At 34.5% G+C, this 21,703-nt stretch overlaps 4 protein-coding genes across 6 annotated transcripts; 2 read left to right on the top strand and 2 right to left on the bottom strand.

Annotated features, from left to right (window-relative positions):
• Positions 1 to 3,132: 3,132 nt before the first annotated feature.
• On the top strand, positions 3,133 to 4,199 carry LOC142551912 (ethylene-responsive transcription factor ERF017-like). The gene has a single exon (XM_075661401.1). It carries the CDS (start codon positions 3,316 to 3,318, stop codon positions 3,976 to 3,978), a length of 663 nt encoding a protein of 220 aa, XP_075517516.1. The 5' UTR covers positions 3,133 to 3,315; the 3' UTR covers positions 3,979 to 4,199.
• A 3,838-nt stretch (positions 4,200 to 8,037) lies between these two features.
• LOC142551913 (mediator of RNA polymerase II transcription subunit 7a-like) lies at positions 8,038 to 10,748 on the top strand. The gene is made up of 5 exons (XM_075661402.1): positions 8,038 to 8,229; positions 9,103 to 9,172; positions 9,845 to 10,011; positions 10,117 to 10,190; positions 10,516 to 10,748. The coding sequence occupies exons 1-5, from the start codon at positions 8,095 to 8,097 to the stop codon at positions 10,574 to 10,576; spliced, it is 507 nt and encodes a 168-aa protein (XP_075517517.1). The 5' UTR covers positions 8,038 to 8,094; the 3' UTR covers positions 10,577 to 10,748.
• A 1,264-nt stretch (positions 10,749 to 12,012) lies between these two features.
• Positions 12,013 to 13,469, bottom strand: LOC142551914 (protein TIFY 10A-like). Of its 2 annotated transcripts, none has more exons than XM_075661404.1 (5): positions 13,207 to 13,469; positions 12,927 to 13,095; positions 12,515 to 12,795; positions 12,378 to 12,435; positions 12,013 to 12,294 (listed from the first exon to the last, which is right to left on the bottom strand). In XM_075661404.1, exons 1-5 carry the CDS (start codon positions 13,346 to 13,348, stop codon positions 12,168 to 12,170), a joined length of 777 nt encoding a protein of 258 aa, XP_075517519.1. In that variant the 5' UTR covers positions 13,349 to 13,469; the 3' UTR covers positions 12,013 to 12,167. The 2 variants fall into 2 exon arrangements, with proteins under 2 accessions (XP_075517519.1, XP_075517518.1); XM_075661403.1 differs by having other exon boundaries at positions 12,515 to 12,798.
• A 2,861-nt stretch (positions 13,470 to 16,330) lies between these two features.
• LOC142551915 (putative polygalacturonase) lies at positions 16,331 to 20,227 on the bottom strand. Of its 2 annotated transcripts, XM_075661406.1 has the most exons (6): positions 20,075 to 20,225; positions 19,389 to 19,959; positions 18,485 to 18,605; positions 17,358 to 17,606; positions 16,953 to 17,106; positions 16,331 to 16,867 (listed from the first exon to the last, which is right to left on the bottom strand). In XM_075661406.1, the coding sequence occupies exons 2-6, from the start codon at positions 19,869 to 19,871 to the stop codon at positions 16,339 to 16,341; spliced, it is 1,536 nt and encodes a 511-aa protein (XP_075517521.1). In that variant the 5' UTR covers positions 19,872 to 19,959; positions 20,075 to 20,225; the 3' UTR covers positions 16,331 to 16,338. The 2 variants fall into 2 exon arrangements, with proteins under 2 accessions (XP_075517521.1, XP_075517520.1); XM_075661405.1 differs by having other exon boundaries at positions 19,389 to 20,227.
• Positions 20,228 to 21,703: the final 1,476 nt, after the last annotated feature.

The raw sequence follows: 21,703 nt of genomic DNA on the forward strand, positions 1-21,703 counted from the left end.
AATAACTCTATATTTAAATAATAGGTCCCTTGTGAGACGGTCTCACGAATCTTTATCTGTGAGACATGTCAACCATGCCGATATACACAATAAAAAGTACTCTTAGCATAAAAAATTATATTTTTTCATGGATGACTCAAATAAAATATCCGTTTTATAAAATATGACTTGTGAGATCGTATCACGTAAATTTTAAAATAGTCCATGGCGCAAACGCTGGCCTTAATTTACCAAAAGAGAAGTTCTGCCCCTGCCACGTACCCCCTCCTTTCAGTTGGTACTTAGATCACCTGGGGGAGGTTTGGGGGAGTTGGGAGACGTGCGATAATTAATTATTAAATAAATTAATGGAACTGAGGTTTAAAATGCATGAAATTAATATTACTAAATTCACAATATTCAGATTCTAAACAACTGGGATTTTTCGCCCCTCTGGCTTAAGTATTTAATTTTAAACATTAAACATAATCAATATGCATATTGGTCAAGGTTAGATAGCTAATTACAAATAATTTTAAAGATTTTCTAACATCTTTGATTTCTTCTATAATTTCTGTACGATAGCTTATTTGTACCTCATCTTCGCCTAATGTAATAGACGAAATTTAGAGCACGAGGCTGCTAAAAATTTATTATTTTTAAATCTATATATCATTATCTCAAGCATAAGTTAATATAAAAAATTGCAATATTTTATAAAATTGATTTTTATGTGAGATTCGTTTAGAATGATCGAACTTATATATAATAACAATCGATTATCTGAGAAAAAAATGCATTTAAATATTGATGTGTTTGTATTAACTTCAAAACCAGCAACATGGGTACGTAGAAGAAATTATATTTCCATGCAATTTGTCTACCGGTGCTAAACTTTTCCAGACGAAATTCAAGAAGACCATCAATCGTAGTTTCCACAAAGAATTTACCCCTGCATTTCAAGTACCTCCCATGGAGATCTGTGCAAACTAACTCTGACATTTCAATCTCCGTAGCAGTTTAGATGCCCATAGCCTAACCAGTCTTTTCAACGTGTAACCAGCAAGAAAACAAATAGCCATCATGTGCTTTCGCTATTTTTGTGTAAACAAACTCTGACATTATTTTTTTTTCGTACTAAATCTGTTTACCCCAGACAACAAGCGAGACTGCTCAACTGAATAAGCGGCAGAGGATCCAACACCAGATGATGAAGAATCTGTTTACCCCAGACAACAAGCGAGACTGGTCAGCTGAATAAGCGGCAGAGGATCCAACACCAGATGACGAAGATGAAGAAGTAGAGTCCATTCATTTCGATTTTTCTAACGACGAAGCTAAGGAGCTAAGCTTTGCCGTTGATTCTTCAGCTACAAGTTTGGGAAAACACATAAAAACATTCTCTCACTATTTAACCAAGTATAAGAGAACTTCCAAAAATAATTATGCAAATTAAAAATATATCAAATATGTAATTTAAGAATTTTTAATTTATTTTGATACAATTTTGCCACATTTTCGCCCGTCAAGTTGGCATAATTTAATTTCAAATTTTGAAAAATATGGTCCTCGCTTTGGAAAATCGTCGCATATGAACACCGGCGTTGGGCGGCAACATGGTGCAACTGTGGGACGGTTGTGTCGGCCGTGCGTCACATCGTTATTGTTAAAAATGATGAAGTTAGAGCAATTCTTTTTCTAATACAATGACACGCAAATAACACACGTGATGATGCAAATAACATACGTGATTCATCGTCATTCAGTCGTGTCGACTTTTGACAGATACAAAACCAAAAGTATTAACGTACTAGAAATCACAATTTTGGTTATACTGTTGACAACAAGAATTTGTCATGATGAGTCCTCCTGATAGTAATCCTGAATTTATGACACGTTATGCGACAACAACCAAAGTATAGAAATATGGCAAGTGGCCCAGCTCGCTTGTCCTGAATTAATAATGATCGACGACACCATGTAATGTGTGTAGGGATGGCAATGGTACGTGACGACGGCGGATTTACAATCTTCGTCTTCGTCTCCGAATTCCATCCTCATCCCGATACTCGGTCCGATCCCCGTTTTTTCGGGTTCAGAAAATCCCCAAACCCGAAATTTCGGGGATTTACTTCTCATCCCCGTCCTCATCCTCATTTCAAAAATATTAGTATAATAAGACGATCACGTATTTGAAAATTTTTTCAAACTAAAATTTATTATTATTGGTGATAATATTAATATTAATATCAATATTAATAATATTATTATTATAATATTTTAAAAAATAATATTATTATTATATTATTAATTATACTAATAATAATATTATTTTATTATTGATATTATTTTCGGGACGGGTTCGGGAAAAAGGATAGTAATCTCATATCCGCCCCGAATTACATCGGAGATTTAAAAAAATCCACGAACCTGAACCCGAACTCGAAAAAATCGGGGATATCCATCCCCGTTTCGGGTTTTCCCCGCGGGGTCTAAAACCCCTGAGAAAAATTGTCATCCCTGAATGTGTGGGGCGGGAAATAAACGATATGTCTGATACATGGTTCCACTACTTTACATGGCATGTCAAACTAGATTACATGACTTATTTTGTCTGACCGTTATAATTTTATATATTTTATTCAATCTGTATAACTAATCAAAACATATTATCAAAATTATAAAAAAAAAATACCCAAAACATATGTCGTATCAACAATATTTAAAATTTTCTTATGTATACATCCCATCACACGTATAATTATGTTTTTATCCGAGACAAATACGTACATATTGGATGGATACTAATCAGTGAACACAGGCAACAAATGTCCGAGGAACGATGTGTCTGTGTGTCAACGAAAAACTAATTTATGAGAAGAACAAACTCAAATTAGTTAGTTCAACTTATTTGACCAATTTTAAATATAAATATTTTTTATTTGAAAAGATAAATCATGTATGTATAATGTATCATACGTCAAAAAACAAAATTGACGTGCTTTCTGGATCCATCTCCCATTAATGCACGAGGAATTCGACTTCCCTCACGTGTTCTAATCTTAATACATGGACCGCGTAACCTTACTAAACAAAATACGTAATCTTCAATGATAAATTCAGAATTTCCGCCGTTTTAGGACTGGGTTTCGATCAACGCGCCGTCGGTCTTTTGACCCACTACCGACTGTCTCACTCCCCATTCATACATATACTCGGCCGCCATTTTCCCAATCCAACAGCATTCACAACTACGGTGTCGATCAATTTTTTATTTCTGGAAAAAGGTTTCTGTTGTTCCTGGATTTATTTTCCAAGTAACGGAATTGATCAGTTATGGTGAGATCTGCGGATCAAAGCGAACAGCCATCGCTGCCGCATTCGGAGAGGTCCTGCCACTCGGCGGCTGCCTCGTCTTCCTCGCGGAAGTTCAAAGGAGTGAGGAGGCGTAAATGGGGTAAATATGTGTCGGAGATCCGGCTGCCAAACAGCAGGGAGAGGATTTGGTTGGGTTCACACGACACGGCTGAAAAGGCAGCGCGTGCTTTCGACGCCGCTCTTTTCTGCCTCCGGGGCGGGAAAGCGAAGTTCAATTTCCCGGATAATCCACCGGAGATACCCAATGGCGGGTCCCTGTCGCCGGGGTCAATCCAGGACGCGGCGGCGCGTTTCGCGCAGTCGGCCCATTTGGATCAACCAATCGCAATGACCGATAATTCGGATCCGAAGTCGGATTCTTTGTCGTCTTCGGATTTGTATCCTCAGAATGTGGGCTCGCCGTCCACGTCGGTGTCTGATGGGGCGGCACAGCTGGACAATGAATTCTCGGAAATACCCCTTGACAATGGTTTTCTGGACCACGTTTTGGCCGTGGGCAGCGGAAATAACGTGCACGATTACGGCATATTTTCGGGATTTGACGAATTTTTAATTCCCCACGTGGATTATTATTGGCCGGAAACTAATAATAATATTCCTTCTTCACTTTGGAATTTTTAGAATTTAAAAATTTTTCCCACTTATTTGGTGGAATTAAGAAATTGTGGTAATCGTTGACGCTGCGATTTATGACTTTTTCCCTGGAATTTTTATGTTTTTCATAAACTTTTTTTGTCCTATTTTTTATAGATAGAGTTGATGAACAATTTATTTCGTATCCATCAACTTTATTTGTATGGACAAAATATAGAATGCAAGGAATAAAGATGTAATTTTATTTTTCAATATTATTTATGATGGAAAAAAAATAAGGTTTGAAAATCGATATGATTTTATGTTCATTATTATAGTTTCTTTAAATCTGTTATAGACGTTTGCTATATATATAAATATAATATAATATATATATATATATATAGATATTATATGTATCTCGATATATTTTAAAAAAGCTAAGAACAATAATGATTTCTGAAATAATCGTTTTTATAGATTTTCATTTATATCTCCAAATATATATTAAGGTCGAATATATTATGAGACAGTCTCACGAATATATGTGTGTGTGACATGTCGATTTGGTCCATATCTATAATGAAAATTAATATGTTTGACATAAAATGTAATATCTTTTCAAGAGTCGAGATCTATTGGATATGTATCTCACAAAATTTGACATGTAAGAATGTCTCAAAAGAGTTTTTATGTTAAAATAAAGAGTATATCTCCTCTGAGAGTATCTTACGGATATGGGTCGAGTAGATTCATACCTACAGTGAAAAATTATATTTTTTTGTGAGTAGATATGATCGAATATTTAATTCACAAAATTGACTTGTAAGATAGTTTTACATGAGTTTTGTGTAAAAATATTTTATTTTATTTTTTTATTTAAATAACACATTGTAGCATGATGTTGATTTGACGTCTTCAAAATACTGTCATAAAATTTTGATTCGAGACGATTTATGATTTTGTTAGGATTTGTTACGTATAGGAGAGAAGAGTCTTCCCCACCACTATCCTCTACATTGTTTTGGCCATTCGATTTGAGGAGATTTAGACATGATCAAGATAGAATACCAGATCAAGATAGTATATCAGCAAGAAACAACTCGTTAGTCAAACATATATTAATTATTCACGGAAAAAACGGTTGAGTTGAGAGATTAGGTATTTTTTCCTTTTTAGTTGAATCTGATTATGACGACTTACGACAAAATTTACCGACAAACCCAAGAGTTAAAAACGTCGTCTCAAGATGACTATTCATCCGCACACATATATATTATTAAAATAAAAATAAAAAATAAAAAAAAAACACAAATAAATAGAAATATAAAAAAAAAAACAAATATAAAGAAAGCAATATAATCACTACAAAAATTTTATGATAGCGGATTCCACGTTAGTCGAAAAAGCGCATAAACTTTAGTAGATAAACATGGCACCTAGCCGACCCACGTGTCTTGCACAGACCAAACTTTACCACCGCCACACCTGTCGATCAAACCTATTTAAAAATGGCTTGCTTCAACTATCAACAAATCCACCCGTGTCACTCATTCCACCCTACCAACGCACGAGCATCTTACGTAATTTTCAAACACAAGCAACAAGACTATAATAGGGTTATTTAGATAAATTAGATAAAACTATTTTGGTGGATATCCATGGGCAGACCTGACCAATCGAGAAGAGAGCGGCGCGGCAGCAACTACAAGGGTGTGAGGATGAGAAAATGGGGGAAGTGGGTGGCTGAGGTTCGCCAACCCAAGAGCCGTGATCGAATCTGGTTGGGTTCTTACGAGACTCCAGAGGAAGCGGCCCGAGCTTATGATGCTGCCATGCTTTGCTTGCGTGGACCTTCCGTGGTGCTGAATTTTCCCGACGATCCACCGCCAAGTATTCTGGCAGCGGGTGGTGAATTGTCCAGGTCCCAGATTCAGGTCGCTGCCTCTAAGCATGCTCGCGGGCTGTCTGCGGCTTCCGATGCTGGATTCTACGGAGTTGAAACAGCCAGAAGTGCAAGATATGCTCTTCGGGGAGAGCAAGGAGTTGGGTTCTTCTTCTTTGGGGCAGTTGGGGGATAGGGAGAGGTGTTTGGAAAGCGGCGGAGAAAATACCGGTGGCCTGTTTGGTGGCACATCACGTTTATGGAATTTTTGAAGTATACAGTGAGTTTTTGTTATGATCATATTTTGTAGTTATTTCATTTTGTTCAGATGATAATATGTAAATTATAATCAGTAACTTTGGTAAAAATTCCGTGTATGTGAGACGATTATAAAACGGATCTCTTATTTGGGTCATTCATGAAAAAAATATTATTTTTTATATTAAGAATATTATTTTTTTATTGTGAATATTGATAGGATTGATATGTCACACGAATAAAAAAATTTGTGACACCGTTTTATAATAGACATACTCCCAGTATTTTTTGGTGAATCGTCAATTCAAATAAAATAAAAAGAGATAGAAATCGGAATTCCTAGATTTGCTGTTAAGTAGAATATATAAAAATCAGAAATTCAGAACTTCACTTAAATTAGATCTATGTTTGAGTTCTTATACTAAAAAAAAAAAAAATTAAAAAGTATTTTATAATATTTTTTATGTTGAAGGTGATATAATAAGTTAAATTTTTAAAATATATTTAAATATAAAGAGCTATTATTGAGACATGATTTTTGTAGTTAAACAAAAAATTTCCTAAATTATGTTTTGTGATATTTTTTAATTAAACGAAGATGAAATATTATGTAAATTTAAACGGTATTTTTGTATATTCTAAAAATATAAAAATTTATATTATGGTCCAAAAATTAATTACTTTAGGTCCTCGTATTATAATATAGCCTAATTAGCATAGGTATATTACAGATAGTATAGAAGTTAATTATTTGTTTATATCAAGCCTAATTAACTCACAAATAAAATAATTATCCATAAAAAACCAACTATACAAACGTGTGCACCAATATATTAGTAAATGTTTACTATTATATAATATTTGAGTATCTCATAATAAACATAGTAACATTTTCGATATATCAATGTAGCACAAAAATTTCTTTACAGATTAATTGATGATGAGCTTATTAAGTAATATTTACTTTTCTTCGTCTCCTTCTTATTTTTTTCTTATGCTTTTTCATATTTTATTTCAAAGTTTACATATTTTTTCCTTCTTTTTATAGTTTTTTTTAAATCATTTAAATATAAAAATCGACTATACGATCACAAACACAAAACACGTGAATTTGAACACTAATATTTTATAATATTTGATCGTGTTATACCGATGACTAATTGTTCTGGTGTGGCAATGGACATTAAAATATCCATCCAATTTTATATTTGTTTTGTAATTTTTTAGAAAATGTTATGTAAATTTTATGTACATTTATCAGTTATCTCCACGTCCATTTGCAACTTTATATCTCATTAAAATATGAGTAAGTATCTTGTAAGACGATCTCACAAATCTTTATATGTGAGACGGATCAAACTTATCGATATTCACAATAAAAATTAATATTTTTCATGGATGACCCAAATAAGATATCCGTTTCACAAAATACGATCCGTGAGACATTTTCATACAAGTTTTTGTCTTAAAGTATATTGGAATTCAATTCGATAGATCTCTTCCTTAAAGAGTGATATGAATCAATGCTTGACGCTTAGACCTCTATTCCAAGCAAATGGAAAAAATCCCTCAAAGTGTGGAACAAGGCTAACTTTGGTAAGAAGATGTTCGATGCAAATCACCGACACAACGTTTTTACATGTATTTTTCAAAATTATTTAAGTCTTATTTTGAATATAAAAATCAGAAAATCAAATTATTTTTAATCTAATTAAAAGGTTAAGCCTATTCATAAAACATTTTAATTTCATAAATTTTCATTCCCGCTGCTAAAAAGATGTGGATTGGAGTGCGATTTTGATGATTTATTTGAATCGAATTAATCAATCTAATAAATAAAGATACTGTGAAACTGATTTACAATATTTATAAAACGATTTTATACAACAAATTTTAAAACAAATATGCATTTACAACTATTTTATAATTAAAAATAATAATATTTTTGTATTATTTAAAAAAAAAATTGGAAACACAGCAAGCAAATCTATCAAGCTGTCAACATAGGGTGATCGCAGAAAATGGCAACTGCGACTTATCCACCGCCGGCGCCGTTCTACAAACTGTACGAAAAATACTGTGAAGACCCCGACTCCGCCCCCTCCCCACCTCCTTCAATCCAGGGCACCTACGTTCTTTACGGCGCCAATTATACGGTATTTCTGATCGATTCGACTTCCCTTTTGGAATTTGGGGGGTTGCAATTACGATGTGACTTTGCATCTCAAGTGATTATATATAATCAATCTGGACATTTAGGATTATAGTAGCTTGTTTCCACAGTAAAAAAGTTTGGGGATTTTTATTTTTATTGCTGAAATGATGAGAATCAGATGTCCATTTAGGAATATAGCAGCATATTTCTACAGAAAGTTGCGTTGTTTTTCGAGGACGACGCGAGGTCCTGAGCACCAAATGTTGATTACTGTAGATTATCATTTAACCATGTGTGTATTTTAATTACGACTAGGAATTAGACATCGATAGGCTCCAAGAATCTAGAAATCTTGTGGGAAAAAATTGGGGAATTATGTAAGAAAAATGTATTCGAACATCGTTCGACTAGTTTTCCACACTCAGCACGTGTATGGACAGTGAATATATATACAATGAAATTGGAATTTGTGTTATTTGCTGGCGATTAATGAAATCAACTACTGTGTGGGGTCGAGATTTAGTCGATCCATGCGCCATGACCACTGCCTTGATGCACTTGTAATATCTGTATGGTTTATAGCAGTCCAGACTCCAGAAGTTTCGAGCTTCACTTTCTCAACAAGAGTCATACAGGACTTTTTCCTGCATTTTCTTTCTGAATGTTAGTAGCTTTTGCCTCTATGTTTCGGAGTAGAGATATGCTAAAGAAGTCTAATGCACTTGAGTATATTGTGAATTTTATGTGTGATATATCTACTTTCGGAAAGTGATTGGTGCTGTAGTATGTTCCTTGCTTTTGCTCGCTCATTATTTTGTGAAAGATAAACATATTTATAATTATTTTAACCTTGTTATTCGAATATCTTCTGTAGACAGATGATGTGCTTCCAGGTCTAGAAGAGCAAGGTGTTCGTCAGTTGTACCCAAAAGGGCCCAACATTGGTATCTCTGTACTTGCTCTTCTACAATGTACCTTTGCGATATTATTCAAATATTATATTTAGCTTCTGCATGATGTTGCTGTTTTCTTCGGGCCTATATTTTTCCATTCCACAGAGGTGATAGAATCTGAGTGCTTACTTTCCACAATAGCATATGGTTTTTGCACTCAAGTGTATTATGACTTGTGAGTTTAAAGATTCATTTGAAAGTGAGTAGCAATTATACTCACCTTTTGTTGAGTTCGTATTCCATGGCCTTTGATTATGTATCAACAAGCCAATTACATTTGCTTGTTAGCCACAAAGTTCTCGCACCATCTTGCGTCCTTCATTGGTTCTCATCTCTAATTTGGTGGAGAAAATTATGCACCTGAAGTGGTTGTGGCTGCAGGGGTGAAGTTGTCGTAGCCACATCAATATTTTGTATGATTATGGATTGGGGTATGAATTGTAAACTTGGACATCCACTCTAAAAACGGTGGTAAAATTCAACTGGTTACGTTATCATCAAATAAGAAGATGAGAGCTTTTTGGAATATATTTCATATGTTATCCCGACTATTCTTGTTGCAAAATGTTCTATGTAGATTGGTTAGTTTCCTATGGTTCAGATCCTGGTATGTCACGCTGAGTGTGAGCATGGGTGGAAAAAAACTGACATTTTTTCTGCTAGACTTCAAAAAGGAGCTGAAATCACTCAACCGAGAATTACAACTTCATTTGTTGGAGCTTGCCGATGTTCTTGTGGAGCGGCCATCACAATATGCTAGGAGAGTGGAAGACATCTCTCTTATTTTCAAGAACTTGCATCACCTTCTAAATTCTCTGCGTCCACACCAGGTTTATGTATTTCCAAGTAATACAGACATATTTGTCAAATTTTCTTGAATGATTCAGTATTTTGGCTGTGCTTTCGTTTTCTCACGTTTTTTTCCCTTAATTCAGGCCAGAGCAACGATTATCCATATCCTAGAACAACAGATAGAACGTCGGAAACAAGCTGTGGAAGACATTAGTAGGTAAGTGTGATAATAACTGATTTCTTAACCGTAAAAGGTGCTCCATACATGTCCAGATATCCTGATCCGTGGCTGTAAATGACCACTGGTACTCTGAAATGAGCATTTTCAGTACATTCTTGACAAATATATAATGCATCGAACAAACATGCATAAACGTAAACACAGTTGGCATGGCAGTTTGAAGATTTCACTCGTCCTGAGACACATTCTTACATTCCTTTATATTTCACTTCAGTTCAGTACCAGCAATTTACATTTTATGGTGGTTGCGAAGTTTAGACGGGTAAAATTACAAAATGTTGTGTTTGATTTGATGGATCAGGAGAAGAGAAGAAGCACAGAGACTCCTAAAGGAGGCCATTGGAACCTTAGATGGACAATAGAAACCTTTGACAGCTAGCTACATTTTCTTGATAAACTTTGCTGATAATTGGTGGACTTGAAATTTTACGAGGTTGTAAGTGATTTGGTAGCTAAGTTCAAGTTCGTTGTATCCGGAAAAAAGATTCGACTTGTTTGGTTTGTTTGTAGAATGCAGCGACGCTTCACGTGGTATCTATGTATTTGCATGAAACAGTGCCGAGATGGGGGTATATGGTAGTTAGTGAAATGTATAATAAGATAATTTAATATGGTAAAATGAGAAATTAATAGAAAAATAAAAACTACTAATTACCTATTTTATATGTTTTTAAAACATTGAAAGTTAATTTAAATTTGGCAGCGTCAGTTTCACTTTAAAAAAGAAGAATAAGAATAATAATAATAATAATAAAATAATAATATAATAATAGCAACGATGAGAATAATAAGTCGATTATATTATTAAGTGTGATGAGTTCATAAAAATAATATTGATGCTTTTGATGTTTCTATATCTTTAGAATTGAAAAATCATTATTTTTTCATCAATTTTATTACGTATCTATAAACTTCTTCTATGCTGTAAAATAAATAAAAAAAATGTGTATAATAATAATATTAAACTACTAAATTAAATGCCAATAAAATATTAGATAGCCTGGCAGCCATTCCTGTTCATAAAGTATTGGCGTTTGGGAACTGTGAAAGGCCAATATTCCCGTTCACACAATGTGATTAAAAACTATCCTTTTCAAAGAATTTGTTAAATTTCGTAGGATCATTTTTTTTCAAAACAATAAAAAATAAAAATACGACCCTCGTATTTAAATTTTCATGTGGTTCAAATATGTGTATATTAATTAATATAATTTATATATAAAAGAATAGTACCATATTTTGTCTTGAATTAATAAATTATTTCTCTATAAAAAAAATCGTAAGACAACCCACCCCCTCCACTCAAATTGCACTTGCCAGCTAAAGATACATGTGATGCCAATTAAAATTTTATTTAATATTCGTTCCTTTAGAATATATAATATAATAATAATAACAATAAATAAGTATATTTTGTGTCAATAAATAAGTATATTTTGTGTCAATAATGGATACATGAATTGATTTAATAGTCAGATACGTGTACAACGTGACAAATACAAGAACAATTAAAATTATGACTAATTTTATTTTTTTTAAGTCTAATAAAATCCAATCAAAATCGTTACATCAAACTAAATTATCCGTCTACAAAGCTAAACACGAGCTCCCATAAATTATTATATAAGATAAATATATATATATATATATATATTAACATGTGATATGCTCTCGAAAAAAACGAAAAAATCGTTAATTTGATTAAATTAACTGTTTAAAAATTAATTAAACTTTCTAATTAATTTTACCAATCACTATTTGATGTGTTTCGTAGTATATTAAATGGTAAAAAGAAAAGTATGAAATTTCTCCATCAATATATTAATTAACATGAGGCTCATCTCGACTAATAGCACATGCAATCAAAAATAATAATGAAGCTACAGTACTCGGAACAAATCCTATGCTTAATTTACAAGTAAAAAAGAGTACAAATATTCATTTATGGATTCATTAATTGTGCCTGATTTGAGATGGAATTGAAGCTTGCGGACCCAATCTCAGCCATGCTTCGTTGATTTGAGCTGCCTTCGATGGCGCCGCCGGCTTTCTTGCTGGGTATGGTTCAGTAGCAGTAGTTCTGTAATTTTATAAATGTTTAATCTAATTAGTAATAGAAAATTCGAATCTGCTAGTTCGTGTGAAAATCAAGAAAATGCTTACCGAGCTTTTCTCTTTTCCAAGAATCGGGCCAGTGAATTTTTTCTTGCGATTGGTAAATCTGAAAAAGGAAGGTCTCGTATGAGATCTCGTGTTATCTAAATCTTTGCCGTATATAACTTTGTAGACATTAAGATTACCGGAAGAAAACTTCGGCGGCGGCGGTGTGCGGTGAGCAAGCTCCTGCACGGCTAAACTCGGGACAACATTGGGAAAGCTGGTGGCGGACCCCGTTGGGCTTTGTGGTGTAACGGGCGGAGAGGAGGTGGAGAAGTGGTGGTTCTCTGCGGCGGCAGCGCTCGATTTGCTGGCTAGCATCATGATTTCATTGGCCTTGTCCGCCGGGAAATCGTTAAACACTATTACCTGTCCCGCGTAGAAAATGGTCAGAGGAGCACTTTCGGCCACCAATTTCGTTCCACTGCTGCATCAAATTTCAACAAAAAAATTCAGGGATGGATTACGAAACAGATTCTTGAGATATCGTGTAATTTTGTCCATTTAAAGCGCAACAGAATTTGCTGAAAGTGTAATACTAAAACGTTTTGTCACCTGATATCAGATCTCTTCATGGTTTCTCGCCTGCCGCCGTTGGCAAGGTGGTGGAACATATTCGACGGCGAGGTAAGGTTACTGGGATTCAAATCAGGGTTCGGAAGAGCCTGATTCTTATCCGATTTCTCAATAATCGGCAACAAATTCATCGTCCCTGTTGGAACCACTGTCAAAACATTAAACAAAAGATAAAATCAGCTTCAACCCAAAAACAGAAACGAATCCAAGAAAACCAAAACCCAAATCTAAGAACCAAAACGAAATAAGGAAACCGTACCTTTATGTTCCGAATTCTGAGACAACCCAAGACTGAGTTCCCCAAAGCTGCCCTTCTCCTTCAAGAACTGACTCAACAAGCTACAGGTCTGAGAGAAATTCTTCCTCTTTCCCGAAGAATCCACGACTTCCGACGAGCCCATTTTACCTCCGGCAGAAAAGAGATACAATTATTCAACGCCGAAAAGAAGATTAAATTAAATCAACGCGGAGAAGTTCAAAGAAACTGGTATAATGAATGGCGGGCGGAAAAGGGTTTTTATCCTTTCGAACCGGGTAATTTAGACACGAGGAATTTGTGGTACATTTAGCAAAACCAAAATGCCCGACAGGTTGTACATGGTTCTCGATAATTTCGAAGTAGGACCACATCAGTTTAATGAATAACTAATGAACACGTGTTGTTGATTTAGCATTGCGTGTTGCGTTCGAAATGGAACACTATCCTCCTTTTTTTACCCTCATTTACGCCATCAATTCATTGATTACCTTCTAATAAATTTTTTTAAAAAAAATTTAAATTATTGATTCTGATTAACAAAAAATATTTTTAGAATTATAAAAAAGTATTACAATTGTTAATCGTTTTCTATTAAGAATATTATTAATTTTCTAACATGATTTCATAAATAGTAACTAATTTAATCTGAGACTTAGAAATTGCGTCCACCAATTGAACGGTGGAGTCAAAGCTGGAATGATTGAGACCTAACACCCCACTTCCCGTCGATCGACATGCATATATATATATATATTTTATATTAAAATAAAATCGATGCTAACATATATTAAATCACATGCAAGAGACATAAGAGATGGAACCTAAATAATTTAACTAAAAACTTATGATAGCAACATAATATCATAAAAATCCATAAATATTTTAATATATAAAACAGCAATCAGAGCATTGCCATGACGTTTACTAATTTCTAAGTGTAAAAATATCGTTTTATCCCTAGACGTAAAAATCTTCGAATTTGACGTTTACGATTTTACGATTTTTACTGTACTATTGGATTTTGAGTAAAATAGAAGATGATTTTATTTTAAATGGTGCAAAAGTAATTTGCACCATGAATGCTAGTAATTTGAGCTGGTTGAATATTTTGACAAAAATAAAAAAATTTAAATTTTATGAGTTATGATTATCTATATGAGCTAAATGTACAACTTGGGTTTATCAGATATTTCGACAAAAAATTAAACAAAATTTAAATACATAGGTGAAGATTGTATATATACCTGGTTCATTCTACTATGTCAAGTTGGATGTTGGAATTTGGAACTGACCGTAAAAATATTTTCCATTTTTATATTTAGATTTATTTGTTGTTTATTAATAATCTACGTGGAAAAATAAAATATATATTTTTTGCTTATTTAATTAATAAATGTTTTAATATAATATATTTTTTTAAATAAATATGATGGAAGAAGAATATTTATAATATGATATATAAAATAATAATAAATATAAAAATTGAACTGTATATATGTGGCATGTTTTAAATCCACATTCTTTTTAGAGGTAGAGAGTATTTATATATATTGGTTACTCTGCACACGTGATCTGTGTGTGTACATTCTTTTTTATCATTATCGATAGACTAAAGTGAAATTTGAAAAATTATGGAGGAACTAAATTGATATTTGAATTGTTAATATAAAAATATTAAAAATAAAAGTGTGTGTTGAAATTAAAAACCAAAAAACAAAAGTGTAATTTTAATATCATGTAAGGGTAAAGTTGGAAGAAAAAGTTGATGTCCTCACGTGATTACTATTATGGTATTACACTTAATAAAATAGAATATATATGTATATATATTATAAATTTTAAATAAAATTATTAATTAATATGACTGCATATTGAGAACCCGGCGGTGGTCCACCACACTCAGAGTCGGTCTGCCTGTCTCCCTCCCAACTATATCTCACCACGTGGCGCCGTCCCTCGCAACTAGCCAACATATCTTACTATTTTCTTTCGAAAACTTTATGAACTTTTCTAAAAAAAGCAAAAATTGATTACAATTTAAAAAAATAGAATTTAGCATATTCAAGGCAAAAAATAGAATTTAGTATATTTAAAACAAAAATAGCATTTAGTATATAATATCGTTTATTATAACAATTGATGTGATAGCAATAAAAATAAAAAATCTAGCACACACAATAAATGATAATCAGGAAATCAATTTTTTTCACTCGATATTATAACTGATATATAATATTAATTTATAAATATATTTAAATGGATTTCAACTAAGGTGAAGAAAAAAGGTAAAAGATTTAATAACTTCATGAAAAAATTAAGATGGTATTTTTATGTAATTTCTAAAAACACAAATTTGACTTGTAAAAGAATAATTTGATTTTTAACTCAAATGTTACATCAGAATAGTTATTTTTCTGTATGATTTTATACAAAATGTTAATATAATCATATGATGAGTTTTATATATTTTATTTTAAATTAAATCAGATTATCTTTATAAATATTTTATGTAAAAATACACAGGAAGTTCATGTAGCATAGAAAGGGACTTGATTCGTCGATCAAATGGACCACAAAAATGGAATGCAATCTAAAAGTTTAACCATCATAATTTTACTTGAATAACAAAACTTCAAAATTGTACTTTCATAGCCAATAAAGGCATTGGCCAAAAACAAGAAGAGGAAAAAACATAGTAGAATATGTCTCTTGTTAGACGGTCTCATGAATCCTTATTTGTGATACGGGTCAACTTTACCGATATTTACAATAAAAAGTTATACTCTTTGCATAAAAATTAATATTATTTCATGGATGACTCAAATAAGAGATCCGTACTACAAAATACGAACCGCGAGACCGTCTTACACAAGTATAGGATGTGTGGTTGGTGGTGACCAAGATATGGCTCAATGGAGAGAAACTAAAAAAATTTGTATTAGTAAATGATGGTCGTTTTTCATACCCAATTCTTTTCTGATTGATGAAACGTACAGTCGTATCAAATTTATAAACATCCGTCAAACGTTCATCAAACTCTACAAATCTGAACACACCTAAGGCCTCGATAATTTAGTGAAACATTCAAAATGCACATATTTCAAAAACTCCTCGTCGCTGCTAAAAAAAAATTCAAAAATCATAATCAACATCTGACATATTTTGAGCGAGGGAGGATGGTCTAACCAAACGTCCCCTCTCATCGTACAAATCCAAATTTTCACAGGGAGCGGGGAACACAGCCCCTATAACGCGTCCCTGCACATAAGAACACTGGAAAATGTGTTTCTTTTTATAGGTTATCCCCACAGACATGTCCTGGAAACTCACGTTCCATATAGGAATATCTCCACTCCCATGTATTCGAACTGGAACTCGAACCCCTTCACCGTGAACCGAGGTGTAACTGATATCTTCCAGTCGAGGAACAGCCTTAGGATCGAATCCCTCGTCCGGATGTTCGTTGTACTCTGTCTTGATGACGATTCCCACACGAACATTCTCGAACGTCAGGTTTCTGTATGTTATGTGTTTTACATATCCTCCTCTTCCAGGGGCAGTTTTGATCCGAACAGCTCGTCTGGAGTTCCAGACATGGACATTTTCTATGGTGACATTTGACACTCCACCAGACATCTCACTGCCTATTGATATACCCGCACTGTGAAACAAGGTGTCTCGTTTACTATCAGAATGGAAAAACAGGCGCATACAGTAGGTGGTACATACAAGAATATATCACTCACCTGACCATGGAGCGAACAACGAGGTTTCGTATGAGTATATTTGTTGAAGGTCTTCCATAAGCGATTCCGTATTGATCCCAACCACTCTTTATTGCAACGGCATCATCCCCAACACTTATGTAACAGTCCTCGATCACCATATCTTCACACGAATCTATTCATCCAGAGTCAATCATCTTAGATCAGACAATCCAGTTAGTAGATAATTGGATTCAACGAAAAGAAAGGCTTCATGAATTTCGAAGTCGACCTCAATATCTTCACACAATCACAAAACATACTAGTATCAACTATAATAGAATCTGATCAATAATTGCATTTTACGAGTTACACAACAACAATCTGAAAATGAAGAACTTGCCCGTTTAATAACAATGATGACAAAAGCAAAGATAATAAACTTACCGGGGTCTATGCCATCAGTGTTGGGAGCTTCAGAGATGGGAGACAGTATGGTTACATTTTTAATTGTAACATTCTTGCAGTCATACGGATGCAAAGTCCAGAAAGGAGAATCACGTAATGTTATGTTAGAAATCAAAATGTCGCTAGACCACATCATCTGAACGAGTGGTCCTCGGGTGTGACTAAGAAGCTTTTGCCTAAACTTCTTCCACCATGCTCGACCCTGACCGTTAATTGTGCCGTTGTGACCTGTTATCAGGAATTACATGTAGGTATTTTTCCATGACAAATGTATAACTATATTTGAACAAACATTTTGCACACCCTGAAGTCAAGAAGATTCAAAATCATAAAAAATCAGTTGTCATTTGGAATTTCCTGTGGTACTATACTATGTTGCACACCAGTGAAACACACACACAGAGAGAGAGAGAGAGAGAGAGAGAGAGAGAGAGAGCATGAATAACTTAGGACATGCAAAATATAATGAAATGACTACAAGGCTAATTTTTTAGAACGTTAGATATGTATATGCATTTTCCATTAGGAACTAAAAGCTTTTTTTTATTCATTTTTAGTAAAAAATAGAGTTCCATTATCACAAAAAAAGTAAACTACCCCCAAAGTTACCCACCCTCGTGAAAACTGACATGGAAACCAACAAATTCAAGGAGTGCTTCTGAGTCAAACCCATGAAGATACACACACAAAAGCATCTTTTCCAGGTATCATCTAGACCTCCATGAAACTCAACTAATCCACAAGAGAAGTGTGTTAATATGTTAGATAAAGAATTTTCAAGTAAAGTATGATAAGGTTTACATTCATTGCTACTCTCTACTAAAGAAAGACACACTGAGTGTTTCTTTAGATTTCCAATGTTCACAAGGGCGGCGCTAGGAATTCAAGCAACCTACTAGAATCTCTAAATTTAGGGGGAAGGGAAAATTTACATTGCTGTTATATGTTATACAGAAAAATACACCTGGTATTACATGAAAATTCAAAATCACCCCTACTAGTAAACCTTTGGCTCAATCGTTGAGGGCCATCCGATGTTCCTATGAGGAAAAGTATTTGATTCCCTCCTTTCTAAAAATCCTGAAGTTCATCATTAAAATGCTGACCTGTAATTACAACGTCTTTGAGATTTTGTCCGTGGATTAAACTTCCATATCGAGGGCCTGGATGCTCTCTCCCAGATCCATATGAAGGCAATGGAGGCAAGAGAGGCCAATATCTCTCATCCTACAGGATATTGCAGAATATGAAAATAGCAATGAGCACAGATTATAAAAATAATGAAATGATAACCTTGAAGAAAGATGATATGTGCAACGACGAAACCATCCAGCTAATCAAGCACACGACTTCACTTCAAGAACCACATGGTGACGTCCAAATCTCTTTCTTAACCCATACTACTTAAAATTCGTTTAATAAAATAAAACTAACAATATTCAGCATGAAAAATGGCGATGAGCTTAATTTCCAATTTTCGCTTCTCCTTCCAATTTTCTACATCCAAATTCAACCGTTAAAATTTAAGTGGAATAAATAAGCAGCTTGGCTAACCAACAGTGACCATGCTTGGTCTCACAAATCTACCAAACACCTTTAGGTACTTCACAAAACAGTGTCATGAACGAATTAAGCGCACAAAGAAATCACATTAGGTTCTCAAGAAAAGTCTTTGGAAGGAGGTGAATACTAAAGTTCAATCCAAAAACTTTATCTATTAGGACTGAAAGCATCCCAAACTTAAGCACGAATACACAACTTACTGCTCGGTGGATGTGGATTTGAAGCATTCTGAATTTTCAGAATTCGGTTTAATTTGTTCAGCATTTAAAATTTTTAATGACAAGATACACTCTCAATTCCAGGGAAAAAAAACCCGTGTATTATATATATCAAGCTGAAAGGGACCGGGAAAACTATGATTAAAAAATCTACCACCTAATGGAAAATTTCAAACCTTTAGAATGAAATTTGAGAAATTCCAAACCTAAAGGACTTAAAAGGACTCACATCGATGCCAAGAATAACAGCATCCTCAGCAAGGAATAAAGTCATATGACTCGTGAGATTAAACGGCGCCGTAAGCCAATAACCCGGCGGCACATTGAGTTGACCTCCACCCCTCTTCCCGAGCTTCGAAATCGCCACCACAGCCCTCTCAAACGCCGCAGTATTCACAGTAACCCCATCTCCAACCGCCCCAAAGTCTGTCAAGTTAAAAGCAAAAGGACGTAGCCGAGGGAACTTCCGCGGAGCAAATCCTCTCCGAAAACTGAAGAGCCGACCGGACGCCGCGTTTATCTGCCAATAAAATACAACGAACAAAAGGGCCAGCCAAATTGCTGCCAGAATGGCCTTATGGGTCGAGAAAAGAACGGTGGGGATCCAGCGGCGATTGTGTTGGTGGTGGAGGTAGTTAGGGGATGGCGGGGACCACCATCTCCGCCACCAAGATGGCTGGCTTGATGTGGATGGTGATGCCGTCTCCACCATCTGGATTCAGGCACTTGTGTGAAACCTTTGAGCCAATCAAGGTAATGTAGCGGTCGGAATTGTTGTTTGGTCATTCAAAAGAATCATTCTGGTGACATCTAAATCATAAGAAGGTGAAGAGTCCGGATCAGCAGCCTCTACAAGATGAATGTGGAGTGCATACAAAGGTTGGTAGAGTGAGATTCAATCTGGGCGAGACTTACGTTAACGATAGATACAACAGTCGGGTTAACGTGCTGCCTTTTGGTATCAACTACCACATGTTACACAAAGAAATCATTGATCCATATATAATCGCTCAAACACGAAAATGTCGGGTCTCCACTTACAAAATGTAATACTCGTACGTATATTTTACGTGATAAAGTACAAAAATATTATTAAATTAATTATATCATTTTATTTTATTTTCTATCGTCATATTACGTATCGTGTTGATCTAAATGCTCTTGAGTTGCACCAAGTTTCAAGTTCAAGCTTGGGAAGAGATGTTATTCGAGATCCAATTATAATTACATTCATAAATCAGCAAGTTTGGCAAGCACTTGAATCCCAGAAGGCACAGAATGTTCCACTCGCTCAGCAAGACCTTCGTTGGTACAACTGGAGAAGTGCTAGCTGTACTCGATACTTATGAAAGACCAAGCAATCCATACAAATAGAGAAAGAAAGAATTAGACAGAAAAGATAAAAAAGAGTGGGCCATTTGCTTTTTCTCAAGAATTTTAACATCACAAAAAATACTAAGCAAGTAATTTTATTTCAGCCCCAGATAATTCATTAGTGTACCTGCGGTTCGTATGAGAAAAGTACCGTATACACGTCAAGAATTAAAGACAATGAAGCAATAAAGTAGAATAACCTGTGAGCACCATCTATATGTTGATCTTTCCAACCAACAGGGCGTGTCCGATTGGCGTGGCATCCGTAGGCTCCAAGTCACAAAGAGTGGCCGACCAGTAGTAAAGAATGGTGGTGTTGGTACTAGGAAACCGATAAGCCCATCCATCAGGCCTTGTTGAAACGAGAGCTTTAACAAGACCATAGTCATGCACCACATCTGCAACATCGGATGTTTCGTTGTTGCCGCCTGGCACCATGCACATGAGAGACTGGAACTGTTGCCCGCCTAATGAATCACCAACAAATTCTAATGTTTTGCCTTGCATTCTGCAGGCGAGAATGGCATTTCAGAACTTTTTCTATTTTTGATTAAATATAGCAGTTAGAATTTCATGTCACCATTCCTGTGACATGCAACATTTTTTTTTAAACATTCTCTCTTATTTAGATGATATAGGAGAAATCTAAACAGAAAAATTGTGCATGCTTCATATTGACGAAGGCAAATAATGGACTAGAATGGACCATTTTTGGGGAGGGTAAATCAATCAAAATCGTATTTTTCGCAATTAACATGGATAATAACAATTTACCTTTTTTGACATCATTCTCACAACTTTATTAATGATATTGTTACCAACAAACAAGCGAAGAGAACACCAACCTCCAATTTTTTTGATTCATTTTCTCGAACTGACTGTTCTTTCTGCTCCAGTTCTTTGAAAAGTTCTTGGAAGATTTTCTGCACTACATAAGAAATTTCAAAATCCGGGGCCTACCAATTCAAAATTTTTTTCCCACTATCTGGAATTTGAAATCAAATCATTTTTAGTTGACATATGATACGAGGTTGGAAGAAATGGAGATAGGCGATTCAAATGTCATACTGGAGGCAAATTAATAAAGGTAGAATTGCAATAGGTGGGGACGTTTGATTACAAACATTTGTACACACATACTTGTACGAATACTTTAAACAAAACTTCAAG

This window comes from Primulina tabacum, chromosome 7 (genome assembly GCF_025594145.1).
Source record: "Primulina tabacum isolate GXHZ01 chromosome 7, ASM2559414v2, whole genome shotgun sequence".
Taxonomy (NCBI): Eukaryota; Viridiplantae; Streptophyta; class Magnoliopsida; order Lamiales; family Gesneriaceae; genus Primulina; species Primulina tabacum.